This window comes from Mustela nigripes, chromosome 14 (genome assembly GCF_022355385.1).
Source record: "Mustela nigripes isolate SB6536 chromosome 14, MUSNIG.SB6536, whole genome shotgun sequence".
Taxonomy (NCBI): Eukaryota; Metazoa; Chordata; class Mammalia; order Carnivora; family Mustelidae; genus Mustela; species Mustela nigripes.
Window position 1 is genome coordinate 37333725 of NC_081570.1, and position 20374 is coordinate 37354098.

The following is a 20374-nucleotide window of genomic DNA, read 5'->3' on the forward strand; positions in this document are numbered from 1 at the left end:
ACTCTGCCCTGAACTGAGGGAGATCTGGCCTGCGTGCTTCCAATTCCTTGACACTTATTTCATTGGCCAAGTGCTCCGCACCGTCTGTTTGATGTCTGACAGGCCTTCTGAGCCTGCACTGGAAGTCAGCGAAGCCCCTTCCCGCTCAGAAATAGGAAATCACAGCTCTGCCAAAGATAAATGGACTCCAGCCAGTTGAGGGCATGGGGTCAAGTTCAGTTTACAACGTGATGCCCATGGGGCTGACTGGACCCTCTGAAGCAGATCTCAGGGCTCCTGCCAGGTCTCAAGCTCAAACATGCCTATCCGGTGCCAAGATGAAAAGAAACTCACTGCTGGCCAAGATGCTCATGGGACCTCTAGTCATCCAGAGCTGCCCCAAATTTTGTCTCAAAAGGAAGACAGCTGCTCACATTTACAAGAGGCCTGGGGGTTGTGACATTCTTGACGAGCTGGGATAAACCTTCCTGCACTCAGCTTTTGGAGAGATAACCCTGGCAGGTACCCAGCACATCCTAATCTCCCTTGGAGATGGTCCCTGAGCAAGTCACCCTGAAAAGGAGATGGGGTGCTGGGAACACTGACCATTCGCCTTGATGCACCTGTTAGCGGACCAAACACCTGCGAGCTTCCTAGCTCAGGGGGTTGGGTGCACTGGATACGAAGCCTTTCCCTGTAGAGAGGTGTTTTCAGCATGGCGGCCGTGTAAGCAGACAGAGGCTGGGGTTGGGACAAACTTAGCCTCCAGAGCATCTTGTCGAAGAAACTTCCTTACTCCCATTGCCTCTACAGCCCTCAGAGGGGAGAAAATGTTGACAGTGCTCTGTTAGTTCTCCGACAAACAGAATTCTCTGCAACAGGCGGTGCTGGAAGGCTTAGGTTTTTTAGAAATCTCGACTGTTAAAGAAGTTTGAATACATCACATTCCTATGCAAAATGTTTTTAATCTCCAGTTTAATGTAGTTTATTTTTGCTATATGTAAAGTATTTTTATATGGCTTGTATCATGATAGTTTAGCAATAAAATGGTTGAAATGGGTACAACGGCATTGGGTCTAATCAGCCAATGCCAGGTCTTCCAGGGAAGTCCATGATGTGGTGATGCTGTGGAGCACTGGGCTGGGAGTCAGCAGACCCACCCAGCTGTGCAGTCTTGGGGAAGTGTCTGCCCTCTCTGGGCTTCATGATTACTCTTAATGTTCTTATCTGTCAAACGAGGGGCCCTTTCTGCTCTTGGGTTCCAGAACTCTGTAACTGGTGAGCCTCCAGTCCAATGAGGATTTAGGGCAAGGAGGAAGGCAACCTAGGTCCTTTGCTTTCTCAGCTACCAAGCTGGAGGCAGAGGAATGAGGTCAGTCTCCCTAAGTCTCAACTGCCTGCCTGCCCGCCCAGATTCTCCCACCTGCCAGCCTCTGATTTGGTAGGAAAGCCTCTCACTAGCTCCAAGATAAGACAAGTTGGGGCATGGGACACAAGCTTGTGCACAGGCTGTTGCCAGAGCCCCTCGTTCAGAGGGGCTAACATGAGTGACTGTGGCCAAGGGGTCTCTTGGGCTGGGACAAGGGGCTTGTGCTGGCCCATCTGGGGGCGATCTCCTTTCCTTCGAGCTTCCCTGTGCAGAAAGAACATGGCAAAATACGGTCCAGGGGACGAGCATTGCTTCAGAATCATACTGATCTGGGGTCATGTCCCAGCCAGGTGACCTTGGGCAAGTCAGTTTATCCATTTGGGGGGGCTCAGTTTCCTCATCTGTGAAATGGGGACAATCACATCTCATAGAACTGGCATGAGAATCAGTGACAAAGTGAGTGTGCAAAATGCCTGCCGTGCTGCAGGCTCGGGACAAAGGGTAGCTTACATTAGGATTATTATTACTGTGCGACTCCTAGAGCCTCTGTCCCTAAAATGGCCCTTCTGTGCCCACACCTGCCTTCGACCCAGCTCACTCAGTTTGGCGTGACTTCAACAGGCTCTTCTACAAGCCAGGCTCAAAGAAGACTAATGAAACCAGAACAGAGGAGTCTGGACTCACACCTGGGCTCTCTCACTTGCTGCATGACCTTGGGCAACCACCTTCCTCTCTTTGGATCTCAACTTAACCATTTGTCACAGAGGGCTGGGGGATGGCCCCTCTTGGCACCACCATCCCTCCCTCACCCCCGTGCTTTGGTCCAAACACTTACCGAGAGCTCTGGAAGGCCATTTCACAGACACTCAGGGTTTTCAAAAATAGCAGCATTCTTTCCTAAAGTACCTTCCCACCCTAGGATGCAGCCACGGAAGGGAAGTCGTCAGCGTTCACATCTCTGGCTCCCAGATCCAGCTTCAAAAGCTAATAAGCCTGTCTGCCTGCCCCTCTCTCTGAGGTCCCCATGGTGGGAGAAGCCAAACCCAGACAGCGGAGGCTTCTTCGGGCCTAGGAGCAAGCCAGTTCAAGGCCATGGTCTGCCTGAGATTGCAGAACTCCTGGCAGCCTGGGTTCACCTCCTGGGTTGGTGCTGGGGCTACTTAAAGGGTTAACATAGGCCACATAAAAATAGTTTTATCGGTAAGAATAAATACATTTTTCTTTTTTAATATGGACACATATTTTACAAAAGAGCCCCATAGCACTATGGGAAATTAAGATCCTTCTACAAAAAAGAAGATGTAACTCGGGTACAATAAAGCTCTAGTGTTCTAACGGATCCCGTCTGGACTGCCCGTGAGGTGTCAGGCACCCCCGAGGTGGTGGCAGGGGCAGTTGGGGGGGGGTGGCCACACACCCTCCTGTGGTTTCTCTGGCTTCTCTGTACTGGTGCCCAAGGTCAGGAGGGCCCAAGGCGGTGCCGCAGGAGAGCGGCTGCAACGCAGGCCACAATGGCGGGGAGGAGGCTCAGGGTGGGCTGGGGGCGGCAGGGCGCTGAGCTGCTGGTGGGGCCCGGCTCTTCCCGCTGCTGAAGCCGCTCTGAGAGCTGCAAGGCTGGCCCCGCGGTCCCAGGGCTGTGTGTGGGCTGCAGGGGTGGCAGGGGCGGTGAGGCGGCCGTGCTGGAGGGAGAGAGAAAGCAGGACAACCCCGGAACGACCACTCAGTAGCCTCATCCTGGGCTCTGGCCTGGGGTTCAGAGGCGACTTTAGGGAATCTACTTTCTTATAAAATGGAGGAGATGGGGCTGGCTGGACAGGGAAAGTGAGCTCCTGAAGCTGAAGGCCCCAAGCATGATACAGATCCCAGGGAAGAAAGAACTGAAGTGCCACAGAGGGGCTGGGTCTGGGGTCATGCTGGGGGGAGTCAGCCTCCAGGCCTGTGTGCGCAGGCGCTCTCCTGCCACTGTCCCTGCCCAGCCCGAAATAGACAGGAAATCAACCACACAGACAACCCCACCATCTTTTGCCCTTCTAATAACATCTACCAGTTACTGAAGGTCTCTCCGGCCTCAAAACCAACCTTCACAGTGGGTCTCTTCACCCCCCTTCCCTAGACGGGAGGGCCAGGGATCAGAGAGGCTAAATGGCACTGGGTCCCAGGAGAAAGCACGGCCTGGGCAGGAGCCTGGGTCAGCCGCCCTCTACATAAGCCTAGGGAGGTTGAGGGAAAGCTGTGATCCTTCATGAACTCATAAAAATAGAATCCAGTTCTGGAGGGAATGGGTGAGATTGTTGGCTCAAGAAAACCTATGAAAGGGAGCATGAAGGAGGGAGAGATAGAGAAATAAGGAGATTGAGTACAGGATGAGCCTGCTGGCTGAGGTCAGCACCCAGTGACATGGGGAAGTGCAGGGTAGGACAGGGGCCAGGTGGGGTGGGTGAATGGCTCAAGCTCTGGAAAGAGAAAGATAGCACCTCATCAACAAAGAGAGAGCCAGGGACAGAGGAAGAGAGAGGACAAAGGTAGACAAGGTCAGAGGTATAACCCAGAGAGGCCACAGGGGTAGAAGGCTTCAGGATGAAAAGAGAGTTGGAGTTCAGGGGCGCTGGACCCCACCTGCTCTCGTGGAGCCCTGGGTAGGGGAGGCAGATGGAGATGCAATAGAGGATCTGACAAGTCCCATCACAGCAGACGTGCAAAGGCGGGAGGGGAAACTGGGTAGGGGGCACACAGATGGGCCCCTGTCCAGGGCAGGGCCAGGAAGGCCTCCTGAAGAGGTGACACAGCAGTCAGCCTGAAGACCGTCTACCTTGCATGTGACTGAGGGTGTCCCTAGTGGCCAGAGAAGTACTTAACCCAGCCCGTGGCAGATCTGAGCCAGCACCTAGTACACATCAAGCCCTAATCCTTATGGCCACGCTATAAGGCAGATCTGACTCTTATCCCCATTTTACTTAGGAAGAAACTGAGGTACCAACAGGTTAAGTAAACTTGCCCCAGGACTCACAAGGAGGCTGGGATCTGAACCAGGCACACAGAAGGTGCTTGCTAGCAGCTGAGGCACGGGCAGGAAACTTGCCCCTCCCTGGGAGTCTGTGGTGTGGGTAGCCTCCTCTGTGTGGGACGAGGCCCTGTTTTCCAGGGCTTACTGCCCCTCCCCAGGAGGCTGTTCACTCGCTGGGCCCTCAGATCGTCCCCCGCTCTACCTTGACCTGCACTTCCATGTGCCAGACACAAGGTCCCAATGATCGGCCATAACCACTCTGAACTCCGTCGTCATCACCAAGCTCCAGCCCCACAGCCACCCGGGCCAGTTGCCTCTCACACAGCCTGGCTCAGCCTGGGGTCACCATGCATGCCCCTGCCTCCAAGCAGGCTGGGGCCTCTGCTCAGGAAGAAGGTGTTCAGATGTCCTCAGTCAAGAAGGTCCTCGCTCCTGGCCTGTCCCTCATTCTCTACTCCTGGTTGTGCTCCAGCCATGAGAACCTGCCGCACCCTCACATGAAGTTCTTCTCCACCTGGCGTCTACAGTGGTCATGAACTGTGCTGCGCTGTCTTTAGAAACTTCGAGAATAGCTAGCAGGAGAGGAGGGAGTGTGCCTGTGGAACAGAAGCAGGCAGACCAGGTGGCTCTGACTGCCCGCGATGACCCACAGTGCTTGGCAGAGGATGGCTCACCCTGTATCCGCCGGCAGGACACCAAGACCTCTCACACAGTTGGGGACCAGCCGACCTCACCTATCCTGCCTCTGCCAGCATGTGCCACCGTGTCCAGTCACCCTGACTGTCCTGCTGCCTTGTCCCACCCACCTATGAAGGCCTGGTTCAACGTCCCCACAATACCTCGCATGGATCTCACTGTTGCTGCCGTGTCGCACACAGGTACCTATCTATAGAGGTGCTTGGATGGGCTCCCGCTTGGGAAGGGCCCCGAGCAGTGCCCGGCACGCTGGACACATGACACGGCTCGGCTCTTTAGCATCGTATGTTCGTGTGTGTCAGTCCTCATGAGCAGCTTTCTCCGTTTACGAAGCGCTTCCTAGGAGCCCATAGACACTGCGATGCTGTACCCGTGTCACCTCATTATCCCCATTTCCAGGTTGACGGGACAGCCTGCAGGGGATCGGGATATGGAGGAGCACCCAGTGGAGGGCACAAAGGTCGGTGTGCTGCTTCCTGCTGAGACCTGGAAAACCCGTGTGTGGAGGGAGGGCTGGCCCCGGGAAGGTCATGCCTGAGCCCATGCCACTACCTGAGCCCCTTCTCTCCCTTTCTCTTCTAATGAGAAAAGCTCCACACGCTACACAAAGGGTCCACGACGGTCCCTTCCCAGGGGCTGCCCTGTGCTTTCAGCCTGAGCAGCCAGGAGGCTAGGAGGCCCGGCCTCAAGAAGAGAGGCTTTGTGCCACCTGCAGTGCCCGGAGCAGGGGCCCAGGCGGCGGGCTGCAGCCAGCCCCGCCATCAGAAGGAAGATAAGTAGGAGTTAGGAAAATTATGTCTCGCAAGGCGCCCAAAGGCATTTGCTTTCACACTTTGAAAAGCAAAGATGCACACTCCCCCTTGGAGCCTGAGCGGGGGGTTTTATTGCTTGGAAGGAGTCCCAGGGAAATGGGGTGGGGGGTGGAAAGCCCCTCCAAATACCCCCACCTCCCCAGCCCACTCTGCTCACAAAGCTCAGTCTCCTAGTTCAGACCCCCCTCCCCCCCACTCCAAGCTCCCAGGCCCATGCAGGGGAAAACTGTCTCATGGCAAAGGGGCCTCGAAGCCAAACCAAACACTGAGGGCTCCCAGGCTCTGCAGACGGCTGGCACCAACGAGCTAAGTCTGCTCCGAGCCGACTGGGCCCCTCGCATGGGGAAGGGCCCCACTGCTTGGATGGAATGCTGAAGCCCTGTTCAAGAATGCCATATGTCCCCGTCTGCTGTGTGACTTGGGGAAAGTCCTGTCATCTAGGTCTGTTTCCCTATGTGTGCAATGAAGGAGCAGGAACAGACCCATGCATTTTAAAAATGTTTTCTAGTAGTAGAAGCCAGAAGAGAGAGCTTAGGCAGAAGCTCGAGGTGTAAAGCACAGAGGAGGGCTGCTGCTCGAGACAGTGTCAGCTGTCTGCCCACGGAGGCCCCTCCAGGGGGCTTCCTGGACCCCTGCACCTAGAGGGTCTCCAAGAGCATCTGAGACTGGGTGCTGGGGGTCTCCGCAGGTGGTGACTTTCCTCCCAATGCAAAGGGCTACTGGCTATGCCCCGGGCGACCTTCTCGGAGGCTTCCAGGGACACAGAGTAGAGAGGGGGCTTGGGGTCCGAGTGACTGGTAGTCCTGCTGCCCGCGGGTACAACCCTTGATGTGGTCCGGCTGGAGGAGACCCTGCTGTCAGTATTGTCTGGCCTCTGCCTCTTCGAGCCAAGCAGGTCAGAGGCTGGTGGAGATCTATGGCAACAGGTATCCCTGCAGCTCGATGTCCTGATGTCCAAGGCCTGTGCCCACCTCCATGCCTTTGGCTTCACGGCCTTCTCTGCAAGGAATGGCCTCATCCACCCTGTGGCCCCGGCTGTCTGATTCCTTCGCAGGCACAGGAGCACTGCGGGGCTCCAGGGCTTCTTCAGTCACACCCTGTTGGGAGCTGGCCGTGACCTGAGACTTCTCCTGCTCTTGTCCCCACCTGATCTTGTGCCTACCAACGTGGGGCTGGGTAACTGGCGTGTGCCCAGTGTGCTCCTGCTAAGCGGCAGGAGCAGAACCCACCCAGAGGCTCACTAAAGGCTTGTAGCAGAAGTCAAGCTCAGGGCCCCAGAGCAGCTCCTGCTGGGGCGGGAAGAGTGGCATCTGAGGCCAGCCCGAGAGTCCCACCCGCAGTGCTGGAGACCACGGCCACTGAGCATCACAGGTGGCCTGGCGCCAGCTTACCACTTCATAGCATCCTGTTGTTTGCTTTCTAACCCTCAAAGCAAGCCCCAGGAAGGGCTGGGCTCTGAAGCCCATTCTGCTCCCATTTGTCTGTGCTGTTGTTCATGGAGATCCTGTTTCCCGTTTCTCACGGGGTATCTTCTACCTGCGATCTCACAGCATTCTGGCCTCACACAAAGACGTCGACCATGCAGGACCGTCCCAGGAGAAGGTCTGGCTTTGCTGGGAGAAATTGGAGCTGGGGAGCCTGGGGCAGGATGGGCAGGTCAGGCTGAGGTGGGCACGGCTCTCTCAGGGGCCTAGGAGGTGGAACAGTGTCTTCTCCCCTTTGAGGGGGCCCTGGGCACCTGCTCAAACCTCAGGGAAACTGAGGCCCAGAAGGACAATGATACGTGTGTGTGTGTGTGTGTGTGTGTGTGTGTGTGTCCAGTATGGTACACTCACAAGCCCTCTGGGTCTGTCCACATTGAGGCCTACCTGTGCCTTGCTTCCAGCCACGCCCAGCACTTAGAAGGAGCTGTCTTGCCTGCACCTGCCTCCTCATGACTGTTTGTTTTGACGGCCCCGCACTCTGCCGCCTTGTTTATCCAACCCTCTACCCTCATCGCATGCACATAGCACAGCTGTGGAGGGGGAGAGCAGCAGAACTGGCCTGACCTTTGGAGACGGTCAAGGCCCTACCTGCACAGAAGGAGAGACTGAGGATTGTCACGAACCCCATATCGCACACAGCCAGCATGGGAATGCGCCCTGCCCGGCCGCCACCCTCCTGGCCCTCCGATGTGGCGGCTCCCTGAGAGTTCTGTACCACCACTTCACAGCCGTCTGCGGACACAAGTCTGGCCCTTTCCAGGGGTCCTCCTAAATCACCCTGCCAAGGGCTGCTGCTTCTCTAAACCCCCTCCACAGTGTTTCCGTCTCAGGGAATGAGGGCCGAGAGGAGGGTCCACAAACCCCCCATGAGGCCCCTAGCCGCCGGAGAAGTCCAACCTGGACCTGGTGCCCAGGGCCCCCAAGGCCTTTCAACCCCAGTGAGGGACTGCAGCCCGGGTTACTGTGCTGAGATGGGGGGCGCCTTCAGGGGCTGCGGGATGTCAGGGAGGAGAGAAGGGACACAGCCAGTGTGGACGGAGGAGATGCTTGCCAGGCGAGTGCGGGAGGGGCATTTGCATGGCCATGGGCAAATATGACCTTTAGCGTCAGGCAGACCTGGGTGTGAGCTCTGACTTCACAGCCCACTCGCTGTGTGGTCTTGGACGCGTTACCTGACTTTGCTGGGCCTCGGTCTCCTTGTTTCAGAAACAAAGCTTACTTCCCAGACTCCTGGCAGGACCCGGGGCACGAGTCTGCCGTTGGAGCTCTGCCAATGTCCCCTCGTGCCCACCCCTGGCAGAGAGAAAAGCAAGAACGAAGGCAGGAGGAGGGCCGGGCACAGCCCGCTGAGGGGCAGCATGCAGCCTGGCAAGGACAAGGCCCGCAGGAGCGGCAGCTCCAGGCCGGAGGGGAGGCCACAGGCTCTGCGTCCAGGCTGTGCAGGAGGAAGCTGGCCTGGCCATGGCAGGGAGCACCAAAGAATCTCAGGCTGCTGGGGGCAGTGTGCTTGGGCAGGAGGTGGTTTTGGGGGGGGGGGGGGGGGTGGGGGAGAGGGGATGGATGTGGGGGAAGAAAAATGAGAAAACCTGGGATAGAGTTATAGCTCCAAGGATAATGATTTTGTTAGATGTGCCTCAGGTTCCCCCTTGGGAGAGCTTGCCTTTGTTCCCTCTCAGAGGAGTGGAAATTTGGAAACCCTGGGCAGGTGGGGTGAGTCCCCTGGGAGTGACAGAAGGGTGCCCCACCTAGGCCTCTCAAGGAACTCCAGGCCTGTTTCCTTGAGAAGCATCGAGAACCCAAACAGGGTGCCCATCCATGGAAACTTCCCTCTCCAGTCCCACCAGATGGAAGAAAGCTCTTCAACCACAATTTACCTGTTAGTTTGGAGAAAGGGTTCCCTCTTGCCAAAGAAAAGCTATTTTCTTCTCCTGAAACCAGGCTCTGTGTTTCAGAGCTACGTGTTGTGAAAAGGAAACCGTTTGGAGCCGTTTGCTGAAATTTACCTTTCAGAAGTGGTTAGAGTCGGGGGTCCGCTGCTGGAGCTGACAGCCGGCCCCCATCACCTCATGGGCCAGGCCCACCCCGGACTGGGTCTCTTGATGGCCCCAGCAGGCTGATGAGGGCCCCGAGTCCCCCTCCCGATGGGAGCTATCTGTGGGCCGCCTGTGCCTCCACCGGCCCCGAACCTCCTGGCAGGCGGCAGGCCCTGCCCCGCACTGAGGAAGAGGCCCTCTGACAGCTGCTCCCAGGTCGGAGGGGGCGGCCCACGCAGGGCATGTGAGCCAAATATGTCACAGCTAATAGAGCTACAGCAGTGCCTCTGTCCCTGGCGGGGCGGGGGTGGGGGGCGGGCAGGCTGGCCGGGGCGCCGCACATTTCTCAGTAACCCAAGTCAGATGCTCTGAAACCAAAGCCCAAAGGAGTAGTGGGCTCCACTCCTAGTTGCTGGAAGTCTTTGTAGAATAGCACACCTCTCAGACTTTAGAAGAGCAGACTGGACTGTGTCATCCGTTGGTCATGGACTCAGACACCTGGCTGCAGGAGGACCATGAAGTTGACAGGGCTGGAGGCAGTCCCTGATGGCTTGTGTGACCCTGGACAGACCCCTTTTCCCCCAGCCTGTAAATGCAGAACTAGGTCCACGTTCCCCAAAGCTGTGGAGAAGTCTCCCGAGTGCAACTTCAGCCCGAGGGCAGACACAGCATCCAGCTCCCCAGGCCTGTGCAGTGCAGGGTCAGATTAGGAGGGCTACAGGGGCCTGGACATAGGTTTGTTTGCAGGTACCCCGGATGACTCTTTCTTGGGGTGCAGGGGAAATCCCAGATGATGGTCTTTAGGGCTCAAGGGAGACTCCGAGTCTCCAAGGGCCCACTGCTGGGGCACAAGGGCCAGGGTTGGTTACCGCAGTGGATAGGACTCTGACCTTCACTCACAGTCACTCCCTGGGGCAACCCGCGTGGTGTCTGGTGACACTGTTCACCACACACACACAGACTCCCACCCCAACGCGGAAGCTAGGGAGACTGTTTTGAGCCTGCAGGCAGAAGTTGGGAGGTGGCATCCTGCTTTCAGCAGGAGCTGCTTTGACAGACAGGCTGGGAGGGTGGCACGGGGCAGCAGGGGCACGCAGGCAGGGGACAGGCAGGTACTACTAGCACAGTAGGATGATCTCTGCACCTGCCCATGCTCACGGCCGTGCACCATGAATGCCATCCTCTCCCGAGATGGAGCCCACAGCCATAAGGGCAGTGGCAGCCCCTGCCATCTCTTTCTTGCAGAGTGGGACCCTCTGCTCCCTCCCTGACCGGGTGCTGGCCACTCAGATCTTCCGGGGACAGGGAGCTCGCAACCTTTCCATGGAGCCAGGCTGTGTTGTTCTCTCCTAGTGTCACCATCTGGCCCGTGGGACAAACAGAGCCTATTTTGCATCCTAGCTGCATCCAGGGAAGCTAAAGGCAAAGCAGACTTTTGGCCAATGCACCTTAGGTTTCTGTTTCCTCATCTTTAAAATGGAAAAAAGTGTACTTGCTCTCATTTTGAGACTAAAAATGAAAAATCAGATATAAGCATGCTCTGTAAGCCCTGCCGGATGAACTGTAGGAGGCTTTGTGAACAGGGGTCGGGAAGTGTCAAGCTCTCCCCAGAAGTTTCCGCTCAAGTGCCCACCTGGCCCACTTCCTCTCAGCAGCACCCAGGGAGGAGAGGGGCTGTGGCCCTGGGGCAGGGGTGTGTGTGTGTGTGTGAGGCCGGCAGGAGAGGTGGCCAGCCCCCGGACGGCCCGCCCCGTCCCTGCTCACCTGTCCTCGAGGCGAACCCACAGGTCATTGAACTGCCGTGGCCTCTGCTGCTTGTTCTGCCTCTTGTGCCACTTCTTCTGCCGCCCAAACTCCTCCAGCTGGCTGAGGCTGTCGGGGAGCAGGAGGTGTGGGGACAGGGCCGGGTCCTCCTCCTCAGGCGGGACGGTGGGGGTTGCCGAGGGCGCTGCAGGGACGGCGGTGGCAGGGGTGACTGGGGCCGGACTCGCCGAGGTCCTCTCGGGTGGGGGCTCAGGGCTCCGGGCGGCGGGGCTGGAAACGGGCAAGAGCATGTGAGGTGCACGTGTGGGACTATGTCGCTCATGCGTAACAGGCAATGGCACCCAGTGGGAAGGCTGTCACCACAGGAGAAGAAGCTCCGTGCCCCTGCTGCACCCAGCTAGAGTATCTGGTGTTGGGAAATGGAGCTCTGACTCATTTCATTGAGGGACTCCAGATGCCGGGCACTCTTTCAGGGATTGGGCAAGAACAGTCCAAACTGGGTTCCTGTCCATTCTAAGCTCGCACGTCGAAGCGGAAGATGGACAGTGAGGACGGCAGATGGTGAGAGCCCCTGAGGGGGGCCGGAGAGGGAGCACGGAGGTGGAGGGCGCTTGGCATGCAGGGGGGTCTGGCCACTGGCTGGTGATGTTTGAGCCCAGACTCTTGGGAGGGGAGGGGTGAGCCGTGGGGAGGTCACTGGGGGGTATATCTGACCTTCGTCGGGGTCTTTCATTCCACAAACTCTGGCTGAGGGTCTTGGGGCAAGTGACTAACCGCGCTGTGCCTCGTTCTCCTGCTCTGTGAAATGGGGATGCCACAGCCCGTGCTTCTGCGGGGAAGTGGCTGAGGAGCAGCAGGGAGCTGCGAGATGGGAGTAGTCCTATTCCCACTTACTTCCTAAGCTTGTCGCACGGATGAATGAGCTGAGGTCCTAACACAGTGCCCGACCCATAACAAGCATTTCTTTACACCTGGCCTGCCGGCAAAGGGACTTGGCTGTAGTGAGCACTGAAACACTGATTAGGCGTGTGGTCGTGGAATTCACATCCCATACAGCGCTACCTACACAGGTCTCTCAGCCCGGGAACATCGTCTGCTCCTCTCCCTTTTATTCGTTCCTCTCTGGGGCCCTAATGGACTTCCTCTGGAGGACATCAGGTCTTGGCAGAAGGCTGGACGTGGCGTGGGGAACTATAAAGGTCCAGTGACACCCAAGGCGGCACACAGCCTGTCCTCCTTCCTCCTCCAGTCCCGCATGCAAGATGGGGTGAAGGGCCTCTCCCTCCTTGAAGGAGAGAAGGCCATCGGCTCAGCCTGTCCGTCCCCAGCCCCCACGGCAAGCCCAGATTCCCAGGGTTCAGGAGATGCTGCAGCTGCTAGGGAGATAATTCAAAACAGGCAGACAAAAAGATGGATCCAGGAAGCACCTGTGGCCGATGATGGCTTTTATTGTTGGGGCCTCCTCAGCATCCCGGCCCCTCACCCCACCCGCAGGATTTCAGCGTGTGCTGGAGGCTCAGCCTGAGAGCTCTCGGAGCAGGGCCGGGCAGGCGGCCGGGAGAGGCGGGGAGTGGGGGGGGCTTCCTCTAATGCCTGGGCTCTGAGATGAATAGGAGCAGAGGCAGCCTCCCCAGCCTGTCTGCCCACCCTGCCTGGCCTGGACAGACACAATGAGCCTCGGATGAAGTCCTTGGGGCTGTGAAGGGGAGCGTGCAGAATGCCTTGTCCCCGAGGCTGCCTTGGGTCCCTCGCTCCTCGAGCACACCCCTGCGCTGGCCCAGGGCAGACTGCTTTGTGCTGCACTCAAATGTTCAGGAAGAACAGTGTCATGAGCTTGACTCAGGTGATCAGAGGAGGAAGGAGTCCAATACGAGGGAGTTTTTAAGGTCCTCTAGAAGTGCCATGGAGACAGCTGTGAGCATTGGCCCAGAGCTAGGGGACCAGAGGCTCAAAGCTCTGGGGGGCTAGGGGTCCAAGCCTCATTTCTGCAGAGCAAGGAGCAAAGCCTCAGTCATTCCTGAGCACCCCTGCCTCCAATCCCACCTCCAGTCCCCAGAGAGGGGACAGGGAGTGGTTAGGAGTTTAGGGAGGGTCTAGAGCCAGACTGCCATTACCATGAGCTGTGTCTCCCTCTGCAAGTGACTTCACCTCTCTGGGCCTCCAATTCCTCACTTTTAAGGTGGGGATACTCTAGTTTCTAACTCATTGAGCTTTTGAGAGGATTGAATGAGCTAGAAACGCTGAGAGCCTAGTGTACAGTGAACCATCGATAAATGTTCGCTATGATTGTTCAAGCTTCTTTCTGACCCTGGCTCATGTCACGTCAGAGACAGGGGCTGAAACTGCACTGTGGTCGCCTTTGTTGTCTAGTGAGGAAGGTTCCGGCAATACGGTTGGGGCACAGGCTGAAGGGAATCCCCAAGTTTGAGGATGCTGTCATTGCCTCCCCCAGAGCTGCCCAGTGTGGGCGGACACCCTATCATGCCTGCCCTGGCACTGTGGACCACAAGTGGGACCAGAGGACCCCCACCTAGGGTAGGGACAGGAACCCCTCAGATGCCCAGTGATGGCTATTTGAGTGGAGAAGGTATGTCCTGATGGGAAAGTCACGGGTAGGGGGGCGCAGCCAAGAGGTGTGGTCAGAGGAAGGTGAGGAACAGGTGTGGGTGGGGCTGGGCATCCCCTGGTTCTCAAGGCAGCACCCCAGGTATCCTACAGAGTCCTTCTCCCCACCCCACCCCAACCCGGCTCTAAATCTTGAGCATCTCTCAGGATCTAACGTTCCTCCCATTCCTACTGCCCTGTCCCCAACCTCACCTCCCAGGCTGCCAAGATAGCATGGCAGCTTCCTTCCCAGTCCCTTCACCTCCAGCCCAGCCCCTGCACTCCTGGCTGCCCAGTCACAGCGGGTCCCTACGAGGCTTTTTCACAACTTGCCCCGCAAGCCGAGCAGGAGGACAGGGTGCAGCCCAGCCATGCTCCACAGGCTCCGGCGGGCTTCGTGGTGGCAGCAGCAGGCCTGCCAGGCCCGTACCCCGCAGATGCCTGAGTTTCTCACCTGTGGATGGTCTGCCCTGCCGGTGTGTGCTCCACTTCCAGCCCTGCCTGCCGAAGGACGTCGATGACTGTGTTGTTTCCCAGGAAATGACCTAGAACACAAGAGTCAGAGTGGACTCAGCCACATGCCAAGTCACCAGCCACTGGGGACCCCTTAGGCCAGGGACCACCTATACCCAAGATGGTACAGTGTGTCTGGATGCTGTCCCGGTGCCACCTTGGCATGGGTCCAAATCCTGGCTCTGCAGCTCACCCGTCATATGTCCCCAGGCCCCAGTTTCCGTGGGCTCCCCTCTGTAAAGGGAATGATGGTAGCATTCCCTGCTGGCCTAGTGGGAGGACAGCTGGAACAGTGGTTGGCGTTGTGGCAAAGGTCACAAGTGTTTCAAGTGGCCTCGTTGTGCCTCGTACTCTGAGGCTGACCCCAGACTCAGATGGTAATGACCTGCAACACAGTCTCCGTGCACAGGACCCAGGCGCCAGCTGTGGCCGCCACACAGTTTTATACCAGAAAAGTAAAGTGAATTCAGCCCATGTAAGACAAGCAACAGAAATGAGCAGCGGAAAGGGGTCATGCAAGGCCCAGCTTGGAGAAAACCTCCTCCAAGAAGCCCTCCGGCCCTCAGCAGGTCTGTGGCTCTTCTTCGTGAGTTCCACCAGCAGTTTGAGGGCCCATTCCATAGCACTGGAGTGGGTTCTCTGTGTTCATGTCTGTCTCTCCACAACGCTCCACAGGGTAAAGACCTTCGTGGATTCATTCGTTCACCTTCTATCCAGCCTCTGTGAAACACACATTACAATCCAGGCCCTGAATGGCCCCAGAAAACTCACCAGGTGTCAGATTCTGGGGAAGGAGAGAGCAACGCATGGTTGCAACGGCTGCAGGTCCAGCAGACAGCAGCGGGGGCACAGAAGGGGTCTAAAGCGGGAGCCGAACACTGCCGAGGTGGCTCCTGCTGGTGGGGGGGTGCTGGTATCCTCACCCCAACCCATTAAGCATTCATTCAACAAACGTTTATGGTGCACTTGCTCTGAGGCCAGCCCTGTTGCTGGTGGTTCAGAATGCAGAGAGCCCCAGCCCCAGATGAGCCCAGAAAATGGTCTCCTTCAGCAGGACACGGGCATGAAGTCTGGCAACAGCCAAGGTTCTCCCAGGTTCCAGTGAGGAAGGGTCCTCAGAAGGCTAAGTGATGGGAGTCAGCACCCTGGCCAGCCCCTCGTCCTCCCTGGGCCTCGATCTCCCCACCTGTTAGATGTGGGCAGAGTGGCAGTGACCCCTTGTGGCTTCCTAGCCTGTGTGCCTGCCCTGCGGCCCCACTCCCATGGGCGGCTCATTCTCCTCAGCTCCCCATTCAGCCCAGAACCTGGGGGGAAATCCCTGTGCCATTAGTCTAATCGCCTGTGACAGGTGGTGACAGGTGGGAAGCCGGAAGGTCAGCGCGCTGACAGCCCTGGGGAGGTCTGAAGAGAGCAGACAGTGGACAAGCTGGGCGGGACCAGAGAGACTCCGGCACAGAGGGGGTGAGGCGGGGACTGCAGAGCAGTGGACGGAGGGTGGAGCCTACCCCCTCCGCTGCCACCCTGCACACCTCTGGGCCAGCTTCTGCTCTCTTGCGCTGGCCCACCCCTGTCCCTGAAATCCACCTTGGGATCACTGCGAGAGACCACTGGTCTGGGAATGAGAGACCTGGCGTCTAGTCCAGGACCTGCCTCACCGGCTCTGAGACCTCAGGCAAATCCATTATGCGCAAAAGCTCTTAATGTCTCTGTACAAGGGAGGGATCCATGGGCTCCCCTGGCTCTCAGACTCTCTGGGGAAAGCTTCTGTTTGACCCTGGAGAACCCGACCAAAATGTATTCCCCCTCCCCCCCTTTCTTTACTGATTCATTTCATTAATCTGACACATACTGATCCAGTGGATCTCTAGTGCTAGTCAGTGGTGAAGAGACAGGGGCCTGTTCCAGGCACTTGGTCTCAGAATCAAGGTCTTTTGATTGGGGCTAAGCACTATGCTGAGGGAAGCACAACCTCAAGTCAGGGAAGACTTCCTGGAGGAGGCAGTGAGAGCTGAAGGGTGGGATAAGAATTAGCCAGGTGAGGACGAGAGTTGGGCATGGGGTGCGGGGGGAGGGTTCCAGACGGGGAAACAGCACGTGGAAGGTTAGGGGATAACTGAGGTTCATTCAAGAAGCTGAGTGTAGAAGACACGCAGACAACACAGGCATGAGCAGACCCTCCCAGGACCCTGGGCTTCACCCAGTCCTGTTAAGGACAGAGACCCAATCTCCTGCCATGGCTATGCGTCTCCTGAGCCAAGTAGCTTCCTTGCCCTTAGCCCGTTTTCCTGAGTGTCAAATGGGCATGCATCCCTTCGGGGGCTGGTGAGATCCTGATGAGGCAGGAGGAGTGACCGTTCTTTGGAGAAGCCCAGCGTGCACTCTTGAGTGATGAGCTAAGCTAGTCCTTCGGGGGGGGGGGGCACAGAGTCCTGCCCACTCTTGCCTGGTCCCCGAGTGTGACGGAGCTAGAAGGGAGTCTGGGCATGGTGGCCTTTGGCAAACGGGTTGTAGGAGCTCCCTGCCAGCAGTTCTTGGAATTTACTCCCGGCAGCAAAGGCCATTCCTTCCATGCCTCCATGGAGACCCTTTAAAGGCGAGGGCCTCCAGGCCCAGCAGTGGTCCGCCCAGAGGATTTCAAGAGCAACCAGGGAGAGCAGGCTGCCTCCAGCTGCATAGGAGCCGTGGTGAATATTTACCAAGCTGTGCTACCCACTCCATGAGGAGCATTCCTGATGCTGGGGAGGTGGTGCTCGGAAGGGCCCAAGCCGTACAGAGCTCCAGCTGGATCCCGAGAGCTGCCTGACAGCGTTTCGGGGTCCAATCAGTGCCCCATCCATGTCTTCAGCCTCAGCAGCTTCAGACACTGCCTGAACAGAAGACTCCAGATACTTTGAGAAACTAGTTGGAAGCCATCAGCAATGATTTTTGCAAATCCCATCTTTACTTCTCTAAGCCACGCCTGCCTTCACTTCCTTCCCTGCAAGGCAAAGAGACCAGAGTCTCCCGTTGCCTGCCCCCTACAAGAGGCAGCTCCTGCACAGCTCCAGGGGGCGCCCTCCCTGTGAACCCCTGCCCTAGGATAACACACACCAGCCACCCATTCCTGAGCCTGTGCTCCCAGTGCGGCCCAGCCCTTCCCTCCCTAGGCTTGGCTTCATAGGACCCCACGACATGGTGCTGTCCTGCTTCTCTTTGTAGCCCTCTCACTGCCCCGTGTCCCCCTTCTCCTGTCCAGTAAATGTGGGGGCCCCAGGAATCGTGTCCATAGCCTTCTGCTTCCCCACAATCTGTGGACAAATCTTCCACATGATGGTGTCAATCACCATGCAGTGTGGACCACTCTGGAACTACTGTCCTCGCCCAGACCTGTCTGTCCCACAGCCTACCGGACGTCTGTACCTGACAGCCTCTGCAGCCTACAAAACCTAGCTCACCCTCCCCTCCTGGGATGTGTCTCAACTGAGCTCTGTTATCCAACTCAGATGGGCTCTGGCTTGACTTTTCCTCGCCCTCCTCATCCAATGAGTGACCAGAGGCCCTCTGATTTCTCTCTCCTATCCATGCTTGACCAGCTTAGCTCAGGTCCCCATCAGCTTGTGCCTGAGTCACTGCAGAATGGCCTTCCTTGCTCTCTCTCTGCAGCCGGAATGATCTTCCCACCCACCCCACCCCCAGAGATGCCCGTCAGAATGCATTCTCAACAAGCCATTTGAGGGGAGACTGAGTTTTTCGAGGGCAGGAGCCATGTCTGATTCATCCTTGGCCTCAGGGCTAAGCCCAAGTCTGGCATACAGTGGTGGCTTCATGAATGTTTGTTGAATGAATGAATGACAAAACCCGTTACTCCATATGCTTGCCCTGATCTCATCTTATCCCCAGGAGACCTGAACTCACAGATCCCCCTCCCTTGTAGCCCCTGCCCCGCCTCTTGGTGATGCTTCCGCAGATTCCACCAATCCCAGGAGCTCACACCAGCCCGAGTCAGGGCTTGGTGCGTGCTGTCCCTGGAGGCTGGCAGACGGGGCCTAGGCTTGCCTCCAAGGTCACAAATCCCGAAAACATCACCACACCCATCCCGAAACCTGCAGGGAAGGTGTGGAAAGTTTCCAAAGGGGCCCCAATGTTGGGGCTTAGCCTGCGGGCTTGCCCAGGCTCCCGGGGTCTCCTGGCCACTGCTCAGCTGTTCCTTCCAGCACTGACAGCTGTTTCCTGGCCAGCTCTCTGCAGGAAGTTCGGTTCCATTTCATCTGCTGAGGCTTCGTGGATGAGGAGAGGAGGGAAGGGAGGCGGGACAGTGAGGGGTGGGGCACGCAGAGCGACAGAGCGACAGAGACAGAGACTAGGGGAGAGGAGACAACAGAGGGGCTGAGAGAGAAAAGAGACACTCCCAGGAGTGTCTCCCGGGAGAGGGAGAGAGTGCCAGGACACAAGGAAACAGAGAGAAGACAGACAGATGAGAGGGAGAGAGGGGCTGGGAGACAGGCTGTAAGAGACTTAGAGACAGTGGGAGGGAGAGAGAGAGAAAAGGATAGACACTGAAATGGAAAGCAAGAGATAGAAAAAGACAAAAACAGGGCAGAGATATAAAGAGACAGAGATAGCGAGGAAAAGAGAGAAGAGAAAAAGAACCCAGAAATGAAAACACAGAGCACGGCGGTGGAGAGACTCATCTACCGAGGATATCACGGAAAGCTTCCTGGAGGAGGGACCCCTGTAGCCAAGAGGGGACATACATGGTTGTGGGGCAGAAGGATCATAGGTCTTACAAATGGTGGGGCTCATTTGGTGATTGTCTCCTGGAACCCACAAGTCAGAGTACCACTTAGAGGACATTCATATAGAAACAGGGAAGGCGTCCTGCTCCCAGAGGGCACAGCCCCATCATATTTTAGTGCAGAGAAAAGACTCCCCTTCTTCCAGGTATAAGCAGGCCTGTGCCAGGGCACCAGGCTCAGCAAACGGAACGGAGGCTGGATCTAGTCTCTACCCCTCAGGGGCTCCAGCCCGGTAGCCTCCCGACATGGGAAGGCATGGTAGAGCAGAGCAAAAAACCCTGTTGTGCGGTTAGGACAGAAAACCTGGCTCCGCAGCTAACGGGCTGCGTGACCTCAGGCAGTTTCCTTCCCCTCTCTGTGCCTCTGTTGCCTTCCATGGTCTCCTGGGTCTTCCCAGCTCTAGGAGTCCATCACTGGATAACCTAAGCACAAACTCCTACTCGGTGACTCTCCTGGGTGCTTCTCGAACATCCTTTCCATTTCAGCCTTGTGGCAACCTTCTGAGGTACCCCACCGCTTAGAGATGTGGAAACTAGAGCTCAGAGAGAGGAAAGGACTTGCCCTAGATCACACAACTGGTAAAATGCCAAGCTCTGACTTCTTATCCAGCTATGTCCTAGTTCGCTGCACGTTCTAGTACATTTGCTCTGAGGTCTTAGTGTCTGCGAAGGATTCCGAGTTCGCATTTGGGGGGCCGGGAACTGTCAGCAATGTGTGTCCTTTCAGAGTTCACCAGATTGGAGAGAAAACCTCGGCAAGAAGAACGGGCCAATTAACAGGGTAATTTCAAGATAGTGTTGGGGGGGCCGTGCAGAGGGGGAGAACCAGATGTTCCCACAATGGCTCCAAAGTAACACAGGCTCCCCTCGGCCAGCACACATGTTTTCTCTCCAGTGAGCATGCTGGGTTTCCAGTTTTCTCCTCCTGGAAGAGGGATCCCAAGCTCATATTTATGTTCTGTCTGAAATTAATGCAAGGGAAACTTTCAAATGCTAATCCAACTGCCAGGATTAGCCAGCCGGATGCCAAGTGACGGAGGTGTTTGTTTTCCCGAGGAAGTGTGACAGAAGGGCTGGATGGAGGGCCCTGGGGATGGACGGACAACTGGGGGTATCATGGGGCTTCCGATCTTCCAAGGAAGGTCTGCCTGGGAAACTGGCAGAATTGGGTTTCCTTTCTCCTGCTGGGCCAGCCAGGGCAGGGCGGGGGCGTTTTTAGCTCAGGAAGGACTGAGATGATGTGTCCCCTGCATCCAGTCTTGTCCTGGAGCTGAGACACATGGTCCCCACCCCAGAGGAGATCGAGTCCAGGGCGGGGCTCGGGGGACAGGCATGCACAGCC

At 57.1% G+C, this 20374-nt stretch overlaps 1 protein-coding gene across 2 annotated transcripts in view; it reads right to left on the reverse strand.

The window, feature by feature from the left end:
- Window positions 1–2549: 2549 nt before the first annotated feature.
- The window catches only part of TRABD2B (TraB domain containing 2B), a 198475-nt gene continuing 180650 nt past the window's right edge, over window positions 2550–20374 (reverse strand). For both annotated transcript variants that reach the window (XM_059374661.1, XM_059374662.1), the window contains 3 exons: window positions 14200–14290; window positions 11142–11411; window positions 2550–3027 (listed from right to left, as the gene is read on the reverse strand). In XM_059374661.1, coding sequence (XP_059230644.1) covers window positions 2808–3027; window positions 11142–11411; window positions 14200–14290 — 581 coding nt within the window. In that variant the 3' untranslated portion in view covers window positions 2550–2807. The remainder of the gene's footprint in view (window positions 3028–11141; window positions 11412–14199; window positions 14291–20374) is intronic.